The sequence below is a fragment of the Amblyomma mixtum genome, chromosome 8, assembly GCF_055824585.1.
Source record: "Amblyomma mixtum isolate Tamu chromosome 8, ASM5582458v1, whole genome shotgun sequence".
Classification (NCBI taxonomy): Eukaryota; Metazoa; Arthropoda; class Arachnida; order Ixodida; family Ixodidae; genus Amblyomma; species Amblyomma mixtum.
Window position 1 is genome coordinate 25071168 of NC_143019.1, and position 24766 is coordinate 25095933.

Below are 24766 nucleotides of genomic sequence, written 5' to 3' on the forward strand. Positions count from 1 at the left end.
GCTTGAGCTTCATTAATTAGCTGTTAATTATTATTTAGTCATTCATCAGTAATTCATTAATTCATTATTCATTATTCATTAATTGGTGGTTGATCATTGCTTAGTAATTGGTCATTAATTATGTGTGACGGCACCCAGTGGTAACGTCACGTGTGCCACACAGGCAAAAATAAAAATCTTCCTCCTGCTTTTCTTTGCTTTGTGGCTTTCTAGGCAAGCTACTGAGCTAAAAAAGAACGAGCAAAATGGAAAAACCTACATTGTTTTTTTTTTATTTGTTTTTTTTTTCGTTTCTAGCTCATGATGATGACTCACTTGTATGGCTCGCTGTGGTACTTGCGGCGCTTGATCTCCTCCTCGGGTATCTCGATCTCCTTGTACAGCATGCCCCACTCGAAGATGCCCCGGAAGTGCTGCCGACCGTGGTACAGAGGCCGGTACTCAAACGTGTCCTTGTCGATGCCGTCGATCACGGGCACTGTCATGGCACGCCTGCAGTGGCAGTGCAAATAAGTCTCCACTGCAATTACCAACACAGGTTTTTCCACACAATAGTTATACCATGAGAGGGCCAGGCCAGCTAGCAACAGTGCTTCTACAGACCAGAACATCAAACTCAAATGCCTATTAATTTTTCTAAGAACTGCAGGGACAGCCCATGTTAATTTTCCGACTGCTTTCTAGGTGCAATGATAATCGCCTTCCAAATTGCTTAAGGGGGGAGCCTGGTCTTGAAAAGAAAATTTTATTAATCTAGTCATAGTTATAAAATTTTCAGGGCACATGTATTTTTGTGCGCTGATTCTAGATATGTTATTTAATTTCATGTCAAACAATTCCTTGAGCACTTATTCAATTTTTATGCAAGTATTTTGCGAAGAGTTTTGAAGAAAATTTGCTGCAGGAAAGTCACTGAAATGTATGCCAATAGATTCTCTTGATACCAAGGAATGCAACAAGGGTCCAATTATCATCCTGGCTATCATAGAACTCGAGTAATAGCGTACTGAAACAGGAATACACGTTTTCTTCTCATTTCTGAAGAGACAACTTAAAAACTTTATAAATTAAGTTGTGGAATAGGCAGGAAGACAATTTTACCCTTACTGCGTTCCTTGGTGTCAAGAGAACCCAATGGCATACATTTCAGCAAGTTTCTCGCAAGAAATTTTTTTCAAAGCTCTTCACAAAATACATGCATAAAAATTGTATAAGTGCTCAAGGAATTGTTTTAGGTGAAATTAAATGACATATTTAGAATCGGCACACAGAAATACATAATCCTTGAAGATTTCTCAACTGTGACTTCATTAATAAATTTTTTTTTTTCAAGACCAGGCTCCCCCCTTAAACACTCAAGAGAAACTCAAAACACTTCAAATGAGAGAAGGCAGAAAGCAAACCGAAGCAGGGAAACTAGGACAGCAAAATATCCATCCAGGTGGCTACCAACGTATGGCAAAGGGAAAAAGGGAAGCCAGCAGAGGAAACAATAAGGGCTCGAACCTGAATAATTATATTCCCGTGATGACAAAGCTAGCTATCACTTCTTGGCATGAAATTCCTACGCAAAAGTATACAGACACTGTTTGTGGCAGCTTCACTAAAGCTTCAGTGGCTCAACAAAAGTTTTTGCCAGCCATGTCTGCAGCCACATCATAAAATTATCCCTCAACTGCAAACACTGCTTTTCCTTCTAATCTGTCTTACTAAGACAAAATCAGGCTACCCCAGACAGCAGGAGCTTTGGAAACAGTTTACAGTGTTTGTGTCTGGTAATGCAACGGCAGTTGGCTTGAAATGTTTCCACATGCCCAATATCTGTTTAGTTTTCCTTGACATAAAGCGTGATAGAAATGCACGTTCACTGTCACGTCTTTATTTCAGTGAGAAATATACTTGCAACAACAGACCTCAACCTCAATGCTCGAAACCTACCTTTTTTTTTTGAACTCTGGTTTTTCTGGTTGGTGCCTTTGGACTGCTGTCATGATGGAATGCACAGTAATGCATTCGAATGGGGGCCTGCCTTTTGCAGCCCTCATTTGACCGACAAAGCGACCACCATCACTAAGTTTTTTTCTTTTTTCCAAAGTGGCCTAAGTTTCCCCATTAAACCCCAACAAATGGTTTGCCATTTGACAGCGTTCTTTACTGACAGTTTACATCACCCCCCCCCCCCCCCCCCCCGGAACGACATCTTCCATGAAGAGATGTATCCAGTTCAGATGTATCCAGTTCAGACACTACACATCTACTATGAGCCCCGCCGCGGTGGCTCAGTGGTCACAGCGCTCGGCTGCTGACCCGAAAGACGCGGGTTCGACCCGGCCGCGGCGGCTGAATCTCAATGGAGGCGAAATTCTAAAGGCCCGTGTACTGCGCGATGTCAGTGCACGTCGAAATTTCCGGAGCCCTTCACTACGGCGTTCCTCATAGCCTGAGTCGCTTTGGGACGTTAAACGCCAATAAACCAAACCAAACCAAGCATCTACTATGGTAAGACAGAAAAACTACAGCAATGCAAATGCGCGTAGCATATTACTGTACAAACAGCAACAAAGGAGAGGACATACTCCTTCCTACCTCCTTGCCCGAAGCAAGGTGAATTCCTACATCTCTCTTTCAATATTCCTTCGAAAGACTGTACTCAGGTTGACACATTAAACTACTCCAGTACACCACAGTGATTGCAAAGACCAGACGAACTATAAAGCACCGTGTGCAGCTCCCAACACTACAGTGTGTTCCCACTTACCTGTTCGCTCGGATCGGTGCCAGCAGCGGCGGAAGCCAGTTGATGCCCACTTCGCAGTGGGCGTCCAGGAAGAGGACAACATCACCGTGCGACTGCTCCGCGCCATAGCTCCGCGAGCGGATCAGGCCCTCCCGCTCCTTGTTGCGCAGCAGACGGACTAGGCCTCGTGGGAAGTTGCGCGCTATGTACGTCTCCAACTCACCCTTCAGGTTCTCTGCACGCAGTGAACACAGAACAAGTTCAGAACAAGTTGCCTCAGTTGCAGTGCTTCATGGGTGTAGCTACAAAACAATGATCCACATCCCAATATGCCACACAAACATCTAGCTACCTTTCCCAGTCATGTTAGGCACATCACCCTGCAAGGCAACGCCTCTGCCTCTATCACTGACTTAACATAATGTTATGTTCCCTCACCCATGAATCATTGTAATGCACTGGGACTAGGACACTGATGTGGTTCTTGCTAATTCACTACTACATTCAGACCTAATAGTAAGGATAGAAAAGTGGATTTATTACTCACTGTAATCATTATTAGCTAGTAGTAACATGTGCATTATTCTCGCCGAACCGATATCTATCAAAAGTGAACCGATATCTATCAAAAGTTTTTCAGCATTTATATTTTTAATGCTTGTATTGTACCCTTGTATGCGTGGAATTGTTCCACATTTTATGTACCCACTCCTGCTATAGCCCCTAGAATGGGGCTGTAGTATTTTCAAATAAAATAAAAATAAATAAAAGTAAAACTATGCTCCTGCTCTGTTTGTGCTATTTCCATCTGATTTACAGCTAGCGAACGAAAAACAATGGAACAAGAAAAATTCAGCATTGATTCACGCCCGTCAGAATTAAGTTTGAAAACATGCATTTGATCTCTTGTCATTTTTCACATTGGCAGGGATTATTTGAATCAATTAAAAGGAATATTCCTGCATAGCACCTTCTTACAAGGTTAACGAGAGTACTGTCTGCTTTATTTGATGACAGTACTGATAAATAAACCAGCATAGATCGTTTGAAAATGTCACTATATATTACATTAAATATTTGCATAAGTCAGGCAAAGAGAAGTAGATGCCAGACATAAAAATACAACTGCTCAAATGTTATTCCTGAAACTTGATCTAAAATTCAGGCCACAACAGAGACTTTACACTCAAATCCCCAGAAAAGCATAGGCAACGCCTTAGTTTCATAACAAAAAAAAGAGAAAAAAGAAACTTTCAGCTGTTTAGATTACAGCAAGCTGAAAACCACATATCGCTTTAGGTGAGCAAGCAATACAGAAAAAAAATAATTCACAATTTTTACTCCGAGAAATACTTAGGTTAGTTTCAGAACTATACAACTTGAAGTTGCCTCACTGGAACGAGTTTGAGGGCCTCCCCAAGACATGCTAAACGCAATAAAACTTCAGCGTTAAGCAAACGACCAAACAGAAAAAGAGAAGCTGAAAACCTCTTTCACTCTCAGGCAACACTCGTTCACATGCACAAAGGATTGCAGCAGCAATACGCGAGCAAATAATAATAAAAAAAAGACGCCAATGAAATGGAGCAGCAAAATGCAGCAAAAGCCAGAAAAAAAATACAAGCGACATGTTACGGCAGACTGGCAGCTACGGGAATCCTGCAAGCAAGACACGATCCCCCAACAGCTGCTGCTCTTGGAAACGGATTAACGTGCCAGCTGCACTTCTCGCTCAATCCACCATTCACTCCTCGATCGCTTTTGACTTCACCGCATGCCGCGGGGGGAATGAGAAAAAGTTGGCAACTACAGACAGAAAGCATGTCACGCTCCGTTTATTTGTTGCTCTGACTTTACCTGAGAACCAGGGACAACCTTGGATGGCTAAAAACACAGCAAAAGAAGCTTTTGAACTCACGCCTAGAGCAAAAAATAACGCATTTAATTTTTCGTAGTTTCATGCCAAAAAGGAGAAATTCCTGCTATCGAGTTTCTGAATTCTAGCTTCGCAATTTATGTGGTGATTGCAGCAAGACTTCTTATTTTTGGTGAGAAGGCAGAATAGTAATGAAAAAAATGGGCCAGTATTCCCCAAGCCAAAGGAGTGAATAACTGGGTTCCTTAATATAACCACTGAAAACTATTAAGAAGCTCTGCTGGGCCATTTCAAGCTTCATGAATAGTGTATTTTGGCAACAAAAGCAGATCTAATTACAATGCACTAGGTTACTTGTGACGGAAACTTACATTACTGATAAAGAAGTTGCGGGAAGAGTATTCACCAAATAAATTACCTAAGTGAGTACAAAGTATTCTTGATGTACAAGTGTTTTGAAAAATTTTATGGCATTATAAAACTTCATATTATAATGCTAAACTATATTCTACTCTACTTTCTTATTAATTTTACAAGCTTAACTTTTTTTATGCTATACCACCACTTGTTCTGGCGAAATTTCCAGGACTAATTGGTAGCATGCCAAAGTAATTTCACATAACTCTGAGTGTTGAAAACATTTTTTTCTTTCTTAGAGCTGGTCTATAATTTAATTCTAAGATAACGACATGAGACACATTGGAATTATGTAATCAGCATAGAGGAACTAGCATGAAGTCATGTGCCTTAGGAGTGCAAGCAACGCACTTCCCTTCGCAGTGATTTGTTTCAGTCACCTGATGCCATCTTTCCACGTCGTGATCATTCTTTTAAAGTTAAACGCACAAACTGTCATTCATCGTCTTATGCCAATTCATTCATTCCCCGTACTATCACTGAATGGAATAGTTTGACATCAGTCATCGCCACAGAAACTGACAATAAAGAATTCCAAGAGCTTCTTCGCTGTGACGGAAATGTGTAAAAGTTTGCTGTTTTTGTTAGTGTTCATTTTTCCTTTGTGTGATGCCTTATGTTTTAATTAACGTTTTTTGCTACACTCATTTGTTAAAATGTATCGCGATTACTTATATGATTGAGCCGCCGCGGTGGCTCAGTGGTTATGGTGCTCGGCTGCTGACCCGAAAGACACGGGTTCGATCCCGGCCGCAGCGGCTGAGTTTCTTTGGAGGAGAAATTCGAGGCCCGTGTACTGTGCGATGTCAGTGCACGCTAAAGAACCCCAGGCGGTCGGAAATTTCTGGAGCTCTCCACTACGGCGTCTCTCATAGCCTTAGTCGCTTTGGGACGTTAAACCCCATAAACCAAACCAAGCCATACTTATATGATTGTACCCCCCCCCCCCCCCAATGTAATACCCTCTCCTGGAGGGCCTTTAGGGGTAACTTGAATAAATAAATAAATAAACGGGATGAAGTCTCACACCTCCACCTAAACTCTACATTTCCACCACTGGTCCCTCTTTTTTGCCACTTAGTCATCGCATAATCTATTCCTTTTGTTAACACCACTGTTCTCTTTGTACATTTCAAAAAACGCAGTTTTGCGAGTTGCAAAACAAGACCCGCACAACACAAAGCGCGAGGGAGAAGGTAAGGTATAATGAGTCCTATCTCACCCTTGTCAGAGAAGTCGTCGACGAGCACCACTTCCTTGAGGAACTGCGGAGGAGAGCGGTTGATGACACTGTGCACAGTCCTCATGAGCACCGACAGACCCTCGTTGTGGAACACCACCACCACGCTCGTCGTTGGCAAGTCTTCCGGATAGTCCCAGTACTTGCACCTGCATCCAACGTGCAATTTTTTTTAGAGCTGCTCACTAATTAGATCCAAGGAAGACACAAGAGAGTTAGAGCAGCTATTAGGGATAGTAAAAGAATCCTGACGCTAGTGCAACATATGCTAAGAGAAATGTGCCACGGGCAGATTTAACTGGCGTTGCAAGAATGGAGACAAAGCTGATGTTTGAGCGTCGCAATCATCAATATTCTGGTATGCATGTCACTACTCCCACAAGTTTGAGCTGGTAGGAGATCAGTGCGCAGGACCAACCATTGCTTATAATGTACAAGACGCATAAAGATTTGTCACAGGATTTCCAAATTCTGCAATGAGTCAGCACAATTTTGGCACATTCATTTAGACGCATCACTGCTTATATAAAGTTTCAACATTTCGTACTGAAGGTGAGCTTCGGCAGAACGATGGCACACGGCAAAAGCAGGTTGTTAAAGCACTTTAGAAGTTGACTTTAAAAAAATCTAAGCAATAAATTTGCTACCGCCACATACAAGCTTCTTGTAGCAGCCAACAGATGGCAGCACTTACAGCACTTAATGGGAAAACTACTTTAGCTCTTCTACCTGAACATTCCTTCTGTAAATAGAAGCTTAAATGCTGTCAACGCTGCTTTCCACAACAACACTACTGCTAACAAGCTGGCTCTGTATTAACGTTGTGTCCTAAACATCTGAAATAGTACCACTGGCTGGTACCGTATCAATATAAATGTACAACATTACATAAGCTTCTAAAAATGGAGATGAATTCAAGAATACTTAGGAGGTTTCATTCTAGCAGTAATGTGTGTTAACAACAGACAAAGTGCAGCTGAGTATTTCTGATGTAATATGACACTGTTTAAGTAGACACCAGCAGTGTACCAGCAGGGGTGCTCCTTTATTACACTGCTTTTTTTTTTTTTTGGGGGGGGGGGGGGGGGATGACCAATTACAGTATTTCAAGCAGCGAATGACAGCTCTTTCGCTTGCGCATAAAAGCTGGCTCTACTGAACTAATGGCACCGTCTGCACCTAAATGCTTTCAGACATATGCTTTAGCAACTGTTCTGCAGTGGTCACTTTAACCTTTTTAACGCTACACATCCGACGGCTTTATGGCGTGTTTCTCCAAACAGCAGTGCTTCGATGACATTTACAGTTTGACGTGAGCTCTCGACATTTCCTTTCTGCAACGCTGGCCCTCAGTGGCACAGAACGATTTATGAGCAAACTCCTGAGGCGGGCCTGTCACCGTGGCACACAGATGTGCGTTTAATAGCCCGAGTTGACACGTGCAACTATTCTTATGCGTCCTCACAGCATCTGAATTCCAGCTTGCGCGACAGGTGGGTTTGCCAGCTTTCGTACAGCAGGTAGCGATGAGAGTGTAGTGAAAAGAAGACTGGCTATAAATATTAAAAGCGGATGTGGACTGTCCAAGTAGCACGCTGGCAGAATGTGCGCACATGACCGAAAACTAAGCGGAGCTAGTGAAAGTAACACAAGAGCGAAGAACATTACACTGCACACATTTAGCTTAAAGATTGAAGAAAGAACTGACAAACCTCTCCTGCACTACAAAGCTACACAAAGGCTGCAAAGTGTTCGTTCGAGACTTAACCAAGCTATTCTGTCGGCAGATTCAGATCTTGTCACTGGCTGTAAAACAAGTTGGCTGTCAGTGAACGCAACGACAGATAGCCGATCGGAAGTTAACGTCAGGCCGAACCGGATCGCTAAAGAGCGTTTGGTAAACGACCATATCGCTACAACAAGGTTACCGATACGAACTACACCACCGAGCCAAACTAGGTGCGACCAGTATCGTTTTAGTAAAGCTAGAACATTGAGCAGTGCTTAACCGAATGCCCCGACCGAAAGCATAGTGTCGGCAAAACGGGATCTAATCTGACGGAAACTGAATATTGGCGCAAGTGATTTACCCATCGAACGCGCGATGATCCGCTCTCTTGAAGTGTTAATGAGCCCTTCCTGTACTACTTCACTACCAGCTTAAATTCTTGTGGTTTTATATCTGTGTTGCAGTGGTTCCGTTCGCGTTTCATTTCACGCTGACAGTACACGTCTCACTAAACGGACAGCGTCATATAACTGACGTACGGAGCGGCTGTACTTACTCGTCCAGTCGGATGTCAGGCACGCTTCGGTTGGGCGAAATGTGGTCGCTGGCCACGACGTTCATGCCGTACTGCATGTTGGAGTCGGCCGCGCTGTTCTTGTCCCTGGGTGGTACGTGGTAGGCGACTCCGCCTTCGCCAGGTCCCTTCACCTTCCTCAGCTCGTGGTCGCGGGGCTCAAAGTTGCCGAGGGTCCGATCCTCCCTGAACACGGGCATCGGCGGCGGCAGCTCCTGTTCTCGGTCCTTGGGAGCACCGCGTTGTTTCGGATGCACAATTTTACGATACGCCCCGTCAACGCCGCTAACGTTACCGCGCCGCGCACCGATGGGCCAAAAACGACTTACTCGGTCCCTATAAAACTCGTCGCCCGTCGGCTTGGGCAGGAAGAAAGTGACCACGAATATGAGCAGAACGATGGCGCAGACGAGTTTGATGATGCGACTGCGCCTGAAGTTCACCAGCTTCATGGCGATCACGTCGACGAGGTTGCCTGCGACACACGAGGGAGGCTTATGAGAGACGCGTAAACGGTATATTTACAGGTTAGTAGGTGTCAGCAACGCGGGGATGTCGAGGCCAACATAGCGCCACACACAACTGCACAAGCGCACACACGAAGTGACCACGGCCGGTCAGCGTTCTTCCGTCCCTCTCGCAGAGCCACGCATACGACGAGCAGACGACAAGCAGTCGGGCGGCGTTTGAACCGAACGCCCTTCGAGCATCAAAAGCGAAATGTGTTAAAACGGCAGTTGACGAGGCGCGAATTCCAAAGCTGGCCCCTACGTCACCTAATTAATTTAGCGCGAACCGCACAGCGCTCACACGCACACACGACATACAACTCACGACTCCACGACAGCAGTTTTGTCAGAAAAACCGGCAGCACAGCAGCGCCTGCCGATGGAAGCATGATGTCGCTGACGACGGAGCGGCGTTACCTACGGCTACGCCGGCTTCGCTTTCGTTTCCAGACGCATTGCTTGCGTGTTTATAATCGCGATGCGTTGGAAATGAACCCAGTAGTTACAGATTATTTATGCGTAACGCTACTGATCACCTTTAGGTCCAGGCTTGGGCTTCCGTTTAGACATCTTCGTTTTCTTCTAGAATGCCAGCGTTGTCGGTGCGATATATTTGTGATGAGGTACGGCCGCTAGGAAACACCCGGGTGTTTCCATTCAGCAACCGTCGCCGACACGATTCTGCGTGATGTTAGAGGTGATAAGTTAACACAAAAAATCAGCCTCTTAGTCACAAAGGCGTACGGTACAACTGGCAGAATCTCAAGCGAACAAGCACTCCAGAAAACTAACTCGAAGACGAAGTTGTTGAGCCTAAGAGGTCTTGCACACAGTAATGGCCGCAAAATAAAACCACGCAAAAATTTAATTTCAGCTCGGATAGCAGTCACCCTCTTAAGTAAACTTAAATCGATAAAAACGTTTTTAATAAGTGAAAACGAAACTAATAGCCCGTCCAACCGATGAGAACCACCCACCCCGGCTCCATTGCACTGCCCTCGGCTTTTCCTTTGTGATTAAACTTTATCGATAGGGTTGTTCTATGTGACAACCAATAGACCAGTTATCCGCCAACTGTTCAAAAAATTTGCTTTCTGCGCATTCGAAACATACTCGTAAACGTTGACGCTTGAGTGATATGTTTGACAGTGCAACCCCATTACAGCTCGGCATCCGCTATAACTACCGCCACAATTTTTATAGCCGTAGCTGTTAGTATTGCCCTCGAAGCTTCGTCGGGGTGTGCTGTCAGACATGGTGGCGCTCTCAACCGGATCGGATACAGGTGCGCTGAGCTTCGCTCTGCTGACACCACGGGCGCGCTAGTGTCGTGACGTAGTTAAAGCCCCTGACGTAGGTTGGGCACATGCCATGGAGGAAGGAAATAACATGCACTGATGATGCTGCAACGTGACATGCAATGTGGCAGTTGGCTGTATATAAGGTGATGGAGGACCTAAGCTTCTCGACCTAAGCTCTTTGACATGGAAGGAGAGGACGCTAGCTGCAGCCGTCCGTTGCCCTCGTGCCCGCGAGAGCAAAAACAATTATCGCGCGTGTGAATTTGAGGAGAACGTGCGCAAATGGCGAGACCAAGCTGTGCGATGGGCCACTGCTGTTTACACAACAAACGTAAAAGCTGCCCTTTTTTTTAACAAGATCGTGAGCGTTGCAACAAAAAACTAATTCTGGATTAATTTTTTTCTCTCGGTAGTCCTTGGGTAGACCTTTAATTATTATTGCGAAACCCATAAAGTTATTTTGCTTCAGATGCTTTTTGACATTGCTTGATGGTTAAATATGCTCTTTGTCTTTATTTACCAAAGTCGAGAGTTAACACCAGCCTATGTAGCCATATGCAAGTCACACCTCAGTTCATTCGCAAAAGCAATCATCGGCGAATGACAACTAAGATCTGCGTTTACTGACATTCCCTTTGACTATATTGTTCTAACCATGTCGAGAAAAAAAAAAGAAAGGGAAAGAGTGCTTTCTTTGGAGCGGTTTGCTACTTCTCCCGAGCAGGGGAAATCGGTGGTTATCGATACACAATTCAAAATTTATGCGCCCAGGGGGCCGACGCTAAGAAAAGAATTTTGTCTTCCTGTATGCTTGCCACGAAATCCTTGTGGTCTGAATTAGATACTGCCCCTTAATTTTACCTTCTGACGTCACTGTACCCTCTTCCCACACAGGTGCAACCCACGGGGAAGACTTGTTGAAATCGGATCCGCTGACGCTGTTCCCGTCCATTTTAGTCATTTTTGGGCCATATTTGCAAGGACATGCACTCAAAATTTTACAAGCAACGTTAGCGAAACGTCATTCTTTCATTCTTTTGATTTTTTTTAGCAGCCGTTTCGCAGCGTACTGGAATGGAGTGATAGGAAAAAGGAGAGAGAGGGGAAAAAGAGTGCTTCAAGAAAGTTTGTCTCTGTCGGAGCTAAGGTCGGAGCTAAGGCGATGAAGAACTAACTCCGACAGCGTTGGGCCTCCAACTGAGCTTTTATTGCGCCGGGCCTAGTGCCAAGTTTTTTTAGAGCGGTTCTAAAAAAAATGACAAACATCTCTTTTAGACCGCCGGTTCTAAAAAAAATGACAAACATCTCTTTTAGACCACCGGTTCTAAATAACCATCCACTGGAGCCAAAAACTGTTCGGCATTTACTGATAGCCATTTGATCTAAGCACTTCAGAAGCACCCCTTTTTGGGGGCAGTAGTTCTTTCCAAGAACTTCACGCCATCAGGCAAGTTGAACAAAAATGCCTTTTTGGTCGTCTCGTATTTTACTCATACCATATGTATACTCACCGAAATTGGTATCAACATTGCATATCACTGAAAAATAAACAGATTACTCCTTGCATTGAGCTGAAGATTGTTTTTCCAGCTCATGCGAAAGGGTCCCTGCTATAAGGTCCACCTCTAGGCCACATAACCGCAGAAAATACACTCCGGAGCCCATCCCTACGGCGTCTCTCTCATAGCCTGAGTTGCTTTGTGACGTTAAACCCCAATAAACCAAACCATTAAACCAAACTCTCCTGCTACAGGTGCGCAAAGGAAGAAAAAAAAATAGGGTGAAAGAGCGTAATGACTGCTTCAAACAAGCCAATAAAACTCCTCATTAATAAAACTGAATACTCACAATAAAACTTAACGTGTGTGCGTCTGTTCCTGCGTCCTTGTGTTGTTTGCGTTGCTTCAAGAATGGATCATCATTAAAAGTAATGCATACGACGTGGTCCGAAACAACAATGCATCAAAAGTTCTTGCTTCTATTAGATTTACCCCCTTACAAGTCTGGATGTTCTACAACCAATAGCTCCCGTTTAAACATCCATTGGTGCCGCTGGTTCCACTGGTTTGCACATGAGCAGTCGGGGAAGAAAAAAAGCAGCCCCAGTTACGTCTCAAGTGTCGCCAATCATCGCCGTCGTTAGCCCTTTCTAGCGGCTGCAGGGGGCGCAGCAGACTGGTCGAGCGATCGCCGCACGTGATTGGTCAGGCCGTGCTGCTCTCCGCAGCGACCCCTGGCGTCGTCGGCGTGCATTGCGAAGAGTACGACGCCGGCGAAATGGCGCGTGGCGTCGAACATGCGGGAAGAGTTCGGTCCGAAACCGGCCTGCCAGAAGCGGTCCTTGTGCACCACCTGGCAGTCGCCGTGGCGCGAGTAGTGGTGCTTGTAGCCCATCTTGGCGGTCATCTCGCACATCTGCCAGTAGTTCGAGTCGGTCGCCATTTTGACCGCTGGGTCCCCTTCCTGCGCACATACCGTATTAGGACGTTAAACGCCACGTACCATGTATCATAGTCATACCTTCATTGCACCGTTGTCATGATGCTGAAATGTAATTTATATTTAAGGAGTGAGATTGCTGAACTGTTCTTTGTTTTCCGGGCAAAGGTGGGTATCACTAAAGAGTGGATAACGATTATCGTCAGCATCCTCTTTAGCGCCGTCATATAACTGGAAGGGAAGCTATATAGCTTTCTTCGAAACTTCGCGGTTGAAGAAAAATCCGTCCTGGTCCGAGGTTTTAACCCGGAACCACAGCCTGTCTGGGGTAGTAGTCCTACCAGCTAAGCTTTAACTATGTGGAACAGACGTAAAAATTTTGGATTAACCCTTCAAAAATAAGTGGCAATACCGGATTCAGTCGTCCAAGTCCAAAGCGAGAAATTTCTACAGAGAGACTGCATTGGGCTCCATTTAATTGGAGCCCATTGGTAGCAAATATCCGAGCTGAAAACCTTTTAAGTTTGTACGGTTCAGCCTCAGACAATTCAGATGCGGTGCGACGCGAAAGCATGCGTGGACGCATTCAGTTACGCGCTGAAGTCGAGGGTTCGACGGCATACCGCCTGGTCAGGAATCATGGCTTGATGAGATTCACTGGTCCATGGTCAGTGACCAGTGAATCTCATCAAGGCAGCTACGCGCTGGTATCGGAGGCCGACAGATGGCGCCAGTTGTAGTGACACCCAGGGAAGCGATTTTTTAAATTTACTTGCAGGAAAGTTGGTTCTAAAGACATAGGAGCGCGCATGACAAAACCTGGCTTTTGAACAGGTCAAAATCAGCTTTGTCATGTGCTCTCCTCTGTAGCATAGCTTCATTGCGAGAGAGGGGGACCCACGTGGAAAGAGCTCGAGCTGTTGAGGAAGTAGCTCGCCGCCTCGAAGGTGACGCTGAAGAGAAGCCGGGGTGCCATTGACCGCTCGAAGTCAGGCATCGTCTCCCGGAGGTCGACCAGGAGCCGCGACATGCTCGGCGCCCGCGTCGCGCCGTTCAGGGCGAACGGCATCGGGCAGGCGGCCGCTCTCTCCGGGGTAGGCGTCAAGTCATGCGTGCGTAGAACCACGATGTCCTGCACCAGCGACAGTACGCTGCGTCCCCCCGCGGCCATGCCGGGAATCACTGAATGAACCTTATACCCTACTCTTCGTAGAGTAGTGCTTAAATAGATTAATCTCGTCCTCCAGTCCTCTCTCTTAACGTCCTCACGGCGTGGTTCAGGTGTTCACCCTGACCCATCGCCACCATCACAGGGTCCGGGAGCGTATCGATAGATCGGCTAGTGGGGCTAGAGCAAACCTACACCTAAGTGAAGAAAATGCCCATTCAAATGGCGCTTGTTCGCGTACCTTTTCATTTGAGCGTTTAATCTTCCGTTGCAGGCTGCTAGCATGAACGCTCTTCTATCAAAAGTTTGCAGCGAGTGAGAGATGAAAGGTAATCCCAAGTTTGCAATGGATTGCAATGAATGCAATGGAGGTGCCCTTTGGAGGGCTTGCGCAAGTGACTCAGCAGACACTTTGCGCCGAGGACCCTCTATTGTTCTTGACGAGTGTGGGTGTCTCAGTGCGTGATATTATAGTATGTACACTAGCACAAGTCACGTCGTGTCTTATTAGTATAGTCTGGACGTTAATAGCAGCAACACGAGTAAGACCCAAGGTATCTATGTCTATAGCTGGACACGCGTTGCGCTTGTCCTGTGCCCGTGCCCAATTATAAGCTCTGTATTACACGGGTGTCGTTAACTACACGGGTGTCTCGGTATCAAGAACATCCATGCTATCAAAAGCCTCACACATACAGGAGCCCTGTAGTGTACCGGCTGCTCTACCAATTTGGGGCCCAGCTTTTAGGCTTGCTTATCGCTGCACAACGGAACCTATATGGCAGAATAGAAAAAGAAAGGGGTGATGGACAGACCTGCTGGGGGACAGCGGGCCGTAGGGCTGCTCCTTGTAAAAGGAGACCACGGCCGACACGAACAGGCCCATCCGGCCCAGGTCGTCACGCATGCGCCCCATGTGCGCGAAGAACTCGGCGTCCGTGGCCGTGGATGTGCGGTGCGACCGGTAGAAGAAGATCAGCCCGTCGAGCTGCTTCGAGTGTAGCCACTTGCCGGCCACAGAGCTCAGTTCATTCGGGGTGGAGCCGCGCACCTGCGTCAGACCGTTTGCATAGATGCAACAGAAAGCGACGAGACAGTTGCACTGCATCTCGTAATGCACCACTGTAATGGAACGCCCACATAAATAGCGTCCGGCGTCAAGAGAGAGCGAAGTCCGCCATACATAACGGCTCCAGCTCTTTCTGACGCAAAACCCGGGGGCGAGGCGAGCGCGATCGGTACAGACCCGATTTCTGCTGTCAGTAAAACCAGTCGCTCAATAGGAATGAAAGTTTTCCTCGCCGCCTCGCTTGTTAGTACATACCCCATGGTGCGTTTACATGTTTAGGGTATATCGTGCGATCGCGTGAACTGTTCTCCTTCGTCGTGTACCCTATGCTCCACAAACATCCTTGCGACGTCCCTATTCAGTCTAAACGTCTATGCCGTCAGGTAGCAGCTCTTATTCGCCCCACATATATCAGCCTTTGAGGAAAATAACTGGACCAACTTGCAGCGGTCTGCCCACATTATTCTGAGACCACACAGACTATAATGCTCCGCAACTCTGACGGCGTGAAGCGGGTCACTACCCTAGCTAGCTGTCCAGAGAGAGGGCAGATTGATTCAGGACATATTCTGCATACAGACCCGATCGCACTCGTCTAGAACGCTCGAGCGTTGTGCTGCGGAGAAAATGAAGTTAAACAAGTTCAGATGCTGCTCTGTTGTTGGCCAAGGTGCTTGTTCCTGCGCGGCTGGTACGCCTTTCGAGCGCACGTTTTATCAATGAAAGTCAATATACCTGTTCTAGAATTTTTGCTTCATTTCCTCATCACCACTCGAGCGCTCTGGATAGTAATAACTCTACTCTGTACGAGTGCGATTTGGCCTGTACACGTAACACTGCCAACACCTCTCCGAATTTCTCACACTCGGTCCGTTCCTTTTGGGGTGCTGCTTTCCCACGGACCTACAAGACTTCCAATGGGCCCCAGCGGTGCAAGTGCTCGTTTCCACGAGATCTTGCAGTTCTGGTTTCATATAAAGCTGATCGCATATATCCTCCTTCGACGAAAAGTAACGAACATATGACGGCCTCACCCTGCATCACAGGGAGTAAAACATACAGCCATAGCTTCAATAAAGGGGACGCAACACGAAGACCCACCCACCTGGTTGCAGAAGACCGCCGTGGTCTGTACGCCGTCGCCCAAGAGCGCGTACAGCGGCAGGCTCGGATGGCGGCGTCGCAGGGACGCTAAGGCGTCCACCCCGTCGGGGCCTTCGTCCTCGGCTCGCCGGTAGGATACCCCGCGCGCCGTCAGGTGGACGCAACAGTACAGCACCACGGTGCACAGCGACGCCGGCACGTCACGCAGCGAGTAGTCCCCGCGACCGGGTTCGAAGACGCACCACAGCTGCCGGCCGGAAGAGGCGCTGCCGGCAGTCGATGGGTCACCTCCGAGATCGGGGTCGTCCACGCTACCCACGCTCTCAGAGTCGTCGTCCGCGTCCTGGTGCTTCCGCTTTGTGCAACCGCGAAAGTAACTCGGTTACAGCCATACAGCCACAGCTCTTAAACAGGGTTGCAGTCGCAAGTTGTCAATATGGTGTGAAACAGGCGAGCCGACAGTGCTGATAACACGCAGGTAAAGATTTGGCTGTGGTTCGTGGCGCATCCGATAGAGGGCGTCGTAAATTAATTAGTGATATAACTAATTATGCTACCACTAATTAGTATTTAGCAGCGTGGGGTAGGTAGACTTGCTTTGACAATACACCAAATAAGGGGGTACATGGTGACATGGGAGAGGCATCATTTGCGAGCAGAGAAGCTAGTCGCAAGATAGAATTTGAGCAGCGATTGATTCGAGGGAGAAACAGTGGGCAAAGAAAGTTTTCATGATGAAGTTAGCGCGAAAAACGAGGACCAAAGTAGGAGAGAAGACGCAACAAAGCGCTCGTGTTGTGTCTTCTCTCCTACTTTGGTCCTCGTTTTTCGCGCTAACTTCATCATGAATACGAATAAACTTGCACAACTTTCCACCTTACTACGAAGGTTTTCAGTTAGTTGTACATGAGGAATGTCGACCCAAAATGGAGAAAGCGAACTAGAAAAGTGACAAGCAAGTGTCTGAACAGCAATGCGGGCGGGGGGGATCAGGAATTTTCGGCTAAGAAAAAGGTTAGAGAAGCAGGGGCGGGGGGGGGGGGGGGGGGGGGGTTGTGGAAAATACTTCCGATAAATAAATAGCAAACTACACTATGTCGGTAAGTTTGCTATGTCGGATGTGAATCTTTTACTGCCCTCACATGCATGACATTGTTTTGAAGCACAGGGACTTGATTCGGATTTTGATTCTGAACACGCAATTCTCTCAAGCGAGTAATATCTTACTTAATTCAACCGTTTATTCTGCCTATACTCAAGTGCGACCCTAGTGACGTCAAGCGACGGGGCAACCACCGCTTTCGTCGGTGTTCACTGTACCTTTGTCATCATTGCAGACCAGCCCATGCAGCAGCGATGCCTTGTGGAATCACATAAGCATTCGCTACAAATTTCAACTTATGTTTTCGTTCAGTACGCGGGGGTGTCACTGTCGCGTCCCACAAATTCGTCAAAACTACTCTTGCAAGCCTTCAGAAATTAGCCTCAGTTCTCCCTGCTCCTCGCTAACACCGACAGCGTCAGTGTCGCAGGCAAGTGAACTGCCACCGGCGAAAATGCTGGCGTTCGCTAGCACGAAGCAAATTTTAAAGGAGAAATGGCACCTACTGGTTTTCAAAAATCGGGACGTTACTGCCAGCCTTACATTCTGTATCCATTTATTTGTCTCAATTGCCATGAAAAAAAAAACAGATGTTAATATAGAAACTCTGTCACGACCTTGAATTTCTTTCTGTGTATATGCGTATTTTTACTGTATGCGTTTAGAACACTTCTGCCAACAGCTCTCTGATTTATTTCAAGCCCCGACTGAACTTCTAGCTGCCCTTAGGCACGAAAGCCCCTTCCCAAAAGTGAGCCCTGGCGCCGTTTTTTCTTTCCAAATATCAAATGAAATATTTCCACATAAGCCCAGGTACATGAAAAGGCTTCGGGAAAAAGCTTTCCTTTGACTTTATTGTTACTTGTTATTCATACTTGTTGCTCCATGCTTCATTATAGCGGCATCTCTTTGCCCTTTTGTCCTAATTACCTGTTCACGCATTTCCACAAATTTCTGGCCTTAATTTACCCAAACTCATTGATATTTGTATTCTGCCAGAAAGAGTATATCATGGCGTTGTGTTGTAAGCACCTGATCAGTGGAACCATTGAAATCACCAGTCCTGACTTAGTTGCGCTAAAAGTGAAGCCTACAGAGTCTTCTTCGTCTCCACAAAAAATGACCAAAGTCTGTAAATTTTAGAGGCTGTTAGCTAACAGTACAATATACCGAGTGTCCCAGCTAAATGTAACCAAACTTTTAAAAAAGGCGAAGTGTCCTAGTACAGTGAAACCAACTCAGGGTTGTTCATAGTCGCGTGGCCCAGTCTTGAGTATTTTTTTCGCTCTTCAAAGTTCATTAATAAGTTAAGTTTAATTAGCTAACTTTTAATTATTAACTTCAAGAAGAAAGTGTGAATGCATAAGTTTTCGATCACCTCGAAAAACCGCTAGTAGTGCTGTTTCCGTTAAGTTACGATTTACGTAGCTTCATTTATAGGCCTTAAAAGAAAGTTGTCACGTGACCAGCTGCTCGCTCACTTCTCTGCCCCAATGTGCACCCAAGGTCTCATCGAGGAGAGGACTTCAGAAAAAAAAAGGATTTTATTCTTTAAGGCGCGTCTTGGGACGTTGAAGTGGCACAGTTGTCATGTGGAAGCTTTTTCTTATTGTGCGGGTTATGGTTAAAGGCCGGTAAAAAACTACTTTACGTAAATATTACTTTGCTGCAAATGTCTCAGTAAGCTGTTTCTCAAAGCGATCTACAACTTTTTCATTGACACTTCGTTCATCAGGTCAATAATTAAAAAGTTAGTTAATTAATCTTAACTAATTAGTCAACCTTGAAGAACGAAAAAAATACTGCACACTAGGTCACGCGACTCTAAACAACCCTCATTTGGTTTCAGACGTCTAGGACACCTTGTGTTTTTTTATAAGCTTGGTTACATTTAGCTGGGACACCTGGTATATTGTCCGCATATATCAAACCGGGGAGTCGCTGCTCCATGGCCGTTCCGCCTAATCTGCACGACAGATCATAACCTAGATTACATTCTTCTAGCTAGCCTATATTTCCATATTTCTCATATAAATCATGAACAGCAGCGGTGATAGAGGACAACCCTGCCTTAATTCTGTGTCTACCTTGACAGTTGTCCTACTTCTTAATCCATTCCATCAAATTCCAACTTTATTATCTCGGTATATTTACACACAGAATTCCTTCTTTACATTGTCTTACGCACCGTTTATGTCCAGGAAGGCTAAATGCAGAAGGTTGTTTTCCGACCTAGCTATTTCTGAGCATAAGGTAAGCACGAAAAGACCATCATACAAGTGCCTACCGCTTCTGAACCCGGGGCTGGCACGCAGTGGTTTGGCAGAGCTGCACTTCGTAACACAACGTCATGACGATAAAGTTTTCGCTTCACCAGAATTTTGCAAAAAATGCAGTTTCAACGAATGAAAAAAAAAAAAAGTTTCTGAGGTCTCACCGAGATTTGAACTCGGATCGCTGGATTCAGAGTCCAGAGTGCTAACCATTACACCATGAGACCGTAAAGAAACTCTTCCGACGCCGGGAATCGAACCCGGGCCTCCTGGGTGAAAGCCAGGTATCCTAGCCACTAGACCACGCCGGAACTGGTGGCGCCGTCACAGCAGACACGAACTGTATCACACATCAGAGCGTGACCTTCACGGAACAGAGCTGGAAGGCCAAAAAATGTGCGTCTCGCCCGGACAGTCATTTATGACCGACATTCTTTAACCTAATGCTTCTCTCAAGCCAAAAAACTATATTGTTTTCTCATGCAGTTTTTTTTTTGTTTTCTCGCTAGATGGCGCAACAAGCTCGCGTTCTTGGAAAGCGAAAGATAGCCCGCGAAATTTAACCAGTACAGCACTACGTTCCGCGTTCGCTGCACCGTGGTTCGCTGTGACGCTACTAATTGAAAGATGCAGGGTCCTGTCAATTATTTTACTCTCTTTTCTTACCCCGGAAGGCGTGGAGGTGAGAAGATGACGAATGTTTGTGGGTGCGCTGTGAAACTTGGGGATAGGGGGTGGTGACTGAACGCGACCACACGTTCAAGCGTTCCAGAAACTGATAACGGAACACGGACTAAGGTGGAAGTGCGGTTCGTCAGGAACATTTTTGGAAGGTGGTGGATGTGAATAGAGGGGTGGAGTCACTGTTGGGCAACCGAATATCGCACATACTGGAAGACATACCAAGACGCAAGATGCTGGCAGCACTATAAGCGCTTTATTCTGAGCTCCAGTACGTTAAGATAGCTGGCTCACTCGGTTTTGAGTGCTGTACACCGTTTTCCGACCACAAATCCTTGTTTTCTCATTGTTTCAGCAGCCCACGGGTAAGCAGGGTGTGTTGCTGGGCAAGTTGGTTTGACATCCTGAACATGCAACGCTGGCAGACGAGGGACACAGGACACACACACAGGGCGCTGACGGGTAAGCATTTACTTGCAATGCCTTCTTCTCTAAGAAGAACGCTCTGAAAGCTACAGACCAAAGGGCAAATAATATGTTCGGACCGGTCAGTGTGCATAGAACCAATACACATGCACGGAGATTTCCCTCGCATGCGCAGTTGCCACTGTACCACCCACATGCGACGCCATACAGGATTCACGCCTTGCTTGAAAGAGATAGGCAGAACCCGACGCCCACGTCAGGCAACACTTTTTTTTTTTCAAGGGTGGTATGCAGACAGACACGGCATTGAAGTTTCAGGTACGCATGTATTCACGATAAATTCATGCATAACGTATTTTTCTTTTGTTTTTGCCCAGAACAAGGTTCAGCGCTGGATATCTTTTTTCATTGCACAAGCGAAGCGATCGAAAATGGCGAGCGAAATCCAGTATAGGCAGAATTGTATAAACTCCGGCTTTTCTTCGAGGGCTTCACTGCAGGGGGCCATTTAGTCTATATCGCCGCTTGCGCCGGTCAGTGAATCGACATCCTGCGCAGAACCGATCGAACGCAGTCAGATTGAGGGCCACCAAGACAACATTACGTCTATGTATAGCGCTACGAACATCACACGAAAAGCTTCCGTTATTAATGGGTAGCTGTGTATGGATTAAGTGGACGTGTCAAGGAGCGCTATACGCGGATCGGATAAGATGTCGAAATTTTCGATGTCTATCCAGATGCATCGCTGCCGCATGGCAAATTTCAGTTAACGAATTTCGATGGAGGCGAAATTCTAGAGGTCCGTGTACTGTGCGATGTCAGTGCACGTTAAAGAACCCCAGGTGGTCGAAATTCCCGGGGCCCATCCCTACAGCGTCCCTCATAGCCTGAGTCAAGTCGCTTTGGGACGGGTCGTTAAACCCCCTAAAATCAAACCAAACCAATTTAAGTTATCCTTAAGTAGTCAGCATGCGATCCCACAGACGGCACTGGCGCAGAGACATTCATGATTGTCATTATCATCATGATGCAAAAACACGAAATGAAACGATAAGCCAAAACCTGCATACTGAATAGTCGGGCTTATTTTTAATTGGAGCTTGCTAGAAAGTTGTTCAAATGCCTCTAGTTCGCACAGTCCACCGAGAGCGATTGCGGTTCGAGTGCCTATGGGCGACGATGCGCACCATGATGCGCACTTAAGTTTCAGGAGCATCCATTTTTTGCTACCGATGCTGCCACAGACCGTCCTGGTCACCTTTCTACTGTTCTTATCTGTCGCTGCAACACTTTCGAAACACTTCTCGTTGCCGGTCGTCGCAAAGAAAAACGCTGGGACAAGACGCACAACGAAATCAGACAGTCTGCGGAGCTCTCATTTGGACAGCTGAATGAAATGATTGAACAAGTTAAAGTTATTTGAAGTTTTTTAATGAAAAAAAATCATTGGCTCTGTTATTTCGGATTTTTATGCCATGTTTTCTCAACTTCTTGCGAGTGCGAGGCTGCTCTCAGTAGTCCTTGTGATTGCAAAAGCCATTCGCGAACCTCTAAGTATTTAGTTGATCCTAATTGATTTCACTATTCATTGAAAGCCGCCAATTCCCATCGAGCTCAATCACATTTACTAAATGTGCCTTATAGAACTTCCCGTGTGAGAGATTTATCAGGTGTCCCACTTAACCCAGGCATCTTTCGTTACTTATCAGAAATATATGTTTCAATGACTCAATTTCAGACGTGCTCACCGCAGAGATTACAGTTTGAGTTCATATACTTTTGTGCAGCATGCATGGTCACGATGAATTGCGCGAATTCTTACCCAAGCCTTCCCTAGACCACAAACGACCAATGAGAGATCGGTTAAGAGGATTCGATTACCGTTGCCGACCAAAGGCTGATGCTGTTTACTAATGATGTGCCCTAAAAGTGAGCATACTTGACATTCATAGCACCTGAGCGGTGGAGCCCGCTCAAATAATGTGGACACAGAGTCAACATTGGAAGGTACAGCAAAAGGCTGGCACTTCTCCGCACAACGAGAGATCGGGCTGTCATTGGTCAGAACAGGGGCCACGTGATCAGTGCATGCTAACCGCAGTGGGCAATGCCTTAAGAACTCTAACGTCTCTCCCGAATAAAAATGGCTGCAGACTATTGTGCCTCCGCAGACCGACTGAAACTTTTGGCACCCGATACAGCTTACGTAACATAACATCGATGACGTGACAGTGAAGAGCTAGCGTGTCACATAATGTGTAGTTAAACTTATTATTTTTCTTGCATTGCACTAGTTACCAGTTAGCCCGGCATCCAACTAGCCCGGCATCCAACTAGCCCGGCATCTTGCACTTCTGATCTAGTTAGCTAATCGATCACTTAACCGATTAGGTCTCTCAATGGACAAGGCCCGAGCGTTTAATCGAAACCTAGCCCTTATACTATTTGAAAGCTGCTGAGCACCGTCAGAATGGCGGTGCGGTGAAATAGGCAAGTTGTCGCAGTTGGGACCAACGCTCAGAGAGCAAAGCGTGTCAACGATATTTTTTTTTGTACTCACTTCAAGGAGGCTCTTGAAAGAAATCACCTCGTCCGGGGTCATCCTGGTCGGACGGAATAACGCCAGGACCAAAGCCACCTGCGTAAAAAAATAGAGACCGGAGTCAAATAGCTCTCACACAGAAGCATCAGCGAAACAAGCGTGTGAATTTAAGTACGTGCTACGCGTTGAACTGTGTACGCAGCGTCTTTTCACCACCAAAGAACCCCCTTCCAGCTAATGGCGTCCACCGATTCTCGTGACCCTGCTAGTGTGACAAAACAGGAAGTGGTAGACGAAAGGAGAGAATCCCACACTTCTGTGGTCGGGGATAGACCCCTTCTCTGCGTTGTTGCTCCGCTCCCTGCATTTTCACGCTAGCAGGGTCATGGGAATCTTCCGACGCCATTGGCTGGAAGGGGGTCCTTCAACGGGGAAAAGCCGCTGCGTTCTTGAGTTGTATCCGACTATAGTGACTACTGGAAGCAATGTCTCCTCGAGGGTACTGGCAACTTGCTATTCAATATCTCAGAGTACCTGGCAAATACACTCCACCTCATCTTAGCTATTTCACTCTCGTGGTCCTGATATGCGGTCGCTCTGGTCGGATACCATACAAGTACGAAACGTTTTTTCCCCGTCAAAGAACCCCTTTCCAGCCAATGGCGTCCGCCAATCCTCCCCAATGGTAATCGAAACTCCCTCGGACGTCCCATGGATATCCAAAACGTCCACAGGACATCCAAGGGAGCTTATTGCCCACTGGGTCGTGACCCTGCTAGCGTGACAATGCAGGGAGCGGCGCGACGATTCAGGGAAGTGATTATCCCCTTTCAAGCAGCCTACGCGAGCCAAGGAGAGCTTGGCTCGCGTAGGCTGCATGGCCATGCTTGCCCGTGGTTCTTTCTCCACACCCCAAGGCATTCGTCAGTGCAGGTGAACTCACCTGAAATGCCAGCACCGCCGCCGCCACGCAGAAGACAATCACGGTGCGTTTGTGGCTGCCCAGGCGGTGCAGGGTCGGACGGCTGGGGCACTGGTTCCGCTCCGAGGACTCGACCAGCGCCTGCTGGGAACCTCCGACCACTGCTTCCAGCTTCATTGCGGCACCGGCACTGGTTAGGGCGTGCTTGCGTTTATACGAGGGTTCGGAATGGGCTTCGCTGGTCCCTGCTGCACGCGGTACGGGCTTCTTCTGAGGGTTGGTGGTGATGATGATGATGTCCTCATGCTTAATGGCACATACCCGCGGCGGGGGATTGGCCTGGGTGCGTAGTGGATACAAACGTAGTCATGTACAAGGGGTGGAATATTTGGACAATTTTGCGACTTTGACTAGAATTTGTACAATAAAATACGAAAAGAAAAAAGCAGTGAATTCTCATTCTAGCAGAGGAATCTACCTGATGTAATTACATAGTCGTGGATATGTTCGCGCACCGGTTTCAGGGCATATCATTTGGCGCTTGCCCCGAACGAGAGGAGAATCGGAATAGTTAGAGGAAGCCCTAGTCTAGCGAGGGGGATTTCCAAGTGAATTCTACGGACAGCAGCGAAACGCCGGGAGAAGAAGAAAAAG

General features: G+C 46.6%; 2 protein-coding genes and 2 non-coding genes across 4 annotated transcripts; all 4 read right to left on the reverse strand.

Annotated features, from left to right (window-relative positions):
* Nucleotides 1-311: 311 nt before the first annotated feature.
* LOC149331747 (N-acetylgalactosaminyltransferase 7-like) lies at nucleotides 312-9149 on the reverse strand. The gene is made up of 5 exons (XM_089557406.1): nucleotides 8903-9149; nucleotides 8556-8800; nucleotides 6253-6419; nucleotides 2759-2972; nucleotides 312-492 (listed from the first exon to the last, which is right to left on the reverse strand). The coding sequence occupies exons 1-5, from the start codon at nucleotides 9023-9025 to the stop codon at nucleotides 312-314; spliced, it is 930 nt and encodes a 309-aa protein (XP_089413532.1). The 5' UTR covers nucleotides 9026-9149.
* Nucleotides 9150-12237: 3088 nt separating this feature from the next.
* LOC149331748 (endochitinase-like) lies at nucleotides 12238-24289 on the reverse strand. The gene is made up of 6 exons (XM_089555558.1): nucleotides 24134-24289; nucleotides 23209-23286; nucleotides 16165-16518; nucleotides 14806-15041; nucleotides 13724-13973; nucleotides 12238-12846 (listed from the first exon to the last, which is right to left on the reverse strand). Exons 1-6 carry the CDS (start codon nucleotides 24287-24289, stop codon nucleotides 12523-12525), a joined length of 1398 nt encoding a protein of 465 aa, XP_089411684.1. The 3' UTR covers nucleotides 12238-12522.
* On the reverse strand, nucleotides 19694-19765 carry TRNAQ-CUG (transfer RNA glutamine (anticodon CUG)). Its single transcript has one exon. It is a non-coding gene; the product is annotated as a tRNA-Gln (tRNA).
* On the reverse strand, nucleotides 19778-19849 carry TRNAE-UUC (transfer RNA glutamic acid (anticodon UUC)). Its single transcript has one exon. It is a non-coding gene; the product is annotated as a tRNA-Glu (tRNA).
* Nucleotides 24290-24766: the final 477 nt, after the last annotated feature.

What these genes read in the sequence shown, in the direction of transcription:
- LOC149331747 (XM_089557406.1), bottom strand. Translation starts at nt 9,025, where the DNA reads ATGAAGCTGGTGAACTTCAGGCGCAGTCGCATCATCAAACTCGTCTGC. An exon ending in CCTGACATCCGACTGGACGA is followed by an intron (nt 6,420 to 8,555) that starts GTAAGTACAGCC and finishes CGTTGGATGCAG; the next exon opens with GTGCAAGTACTGGGACTATC. An exon ending in GCACCGATCCGAGCGAACAG is followed by an intron (nt 493 to 2,758) that starts GTAAGTGGGAAC and finishes CTGCCACTGCAG; the next exon opens with GCGTGCCATGACAGTGCCCG.
- LOC149331748 (XM_089555558.1), bottom strand. Translation starts at nt 24,289, where the DNA reads ATGAAGCTGGAAGCAGTGGTCGGAGGTTCCCAGCAGGCGCTGGTCGAG. An exon ending in CTTTCAAGAGCCTCCTTGAA is followed by an intron (nt 16,519 to 23,208) that starts GTGAGTACAAAA and finishes GGTTGCACAAAG; the next exon opens with CGGAAGCACCAGGACGCGGA. An exon ending in GGCCCGCTGTCCCCCAGCAG is followed by an intron (nt 13,974 to 14,805) that starts GTCTGTCCATCA and finishes GGGGGGACGCAG; the next exon opens with CGTACTGTCGCTGGTGCAGG.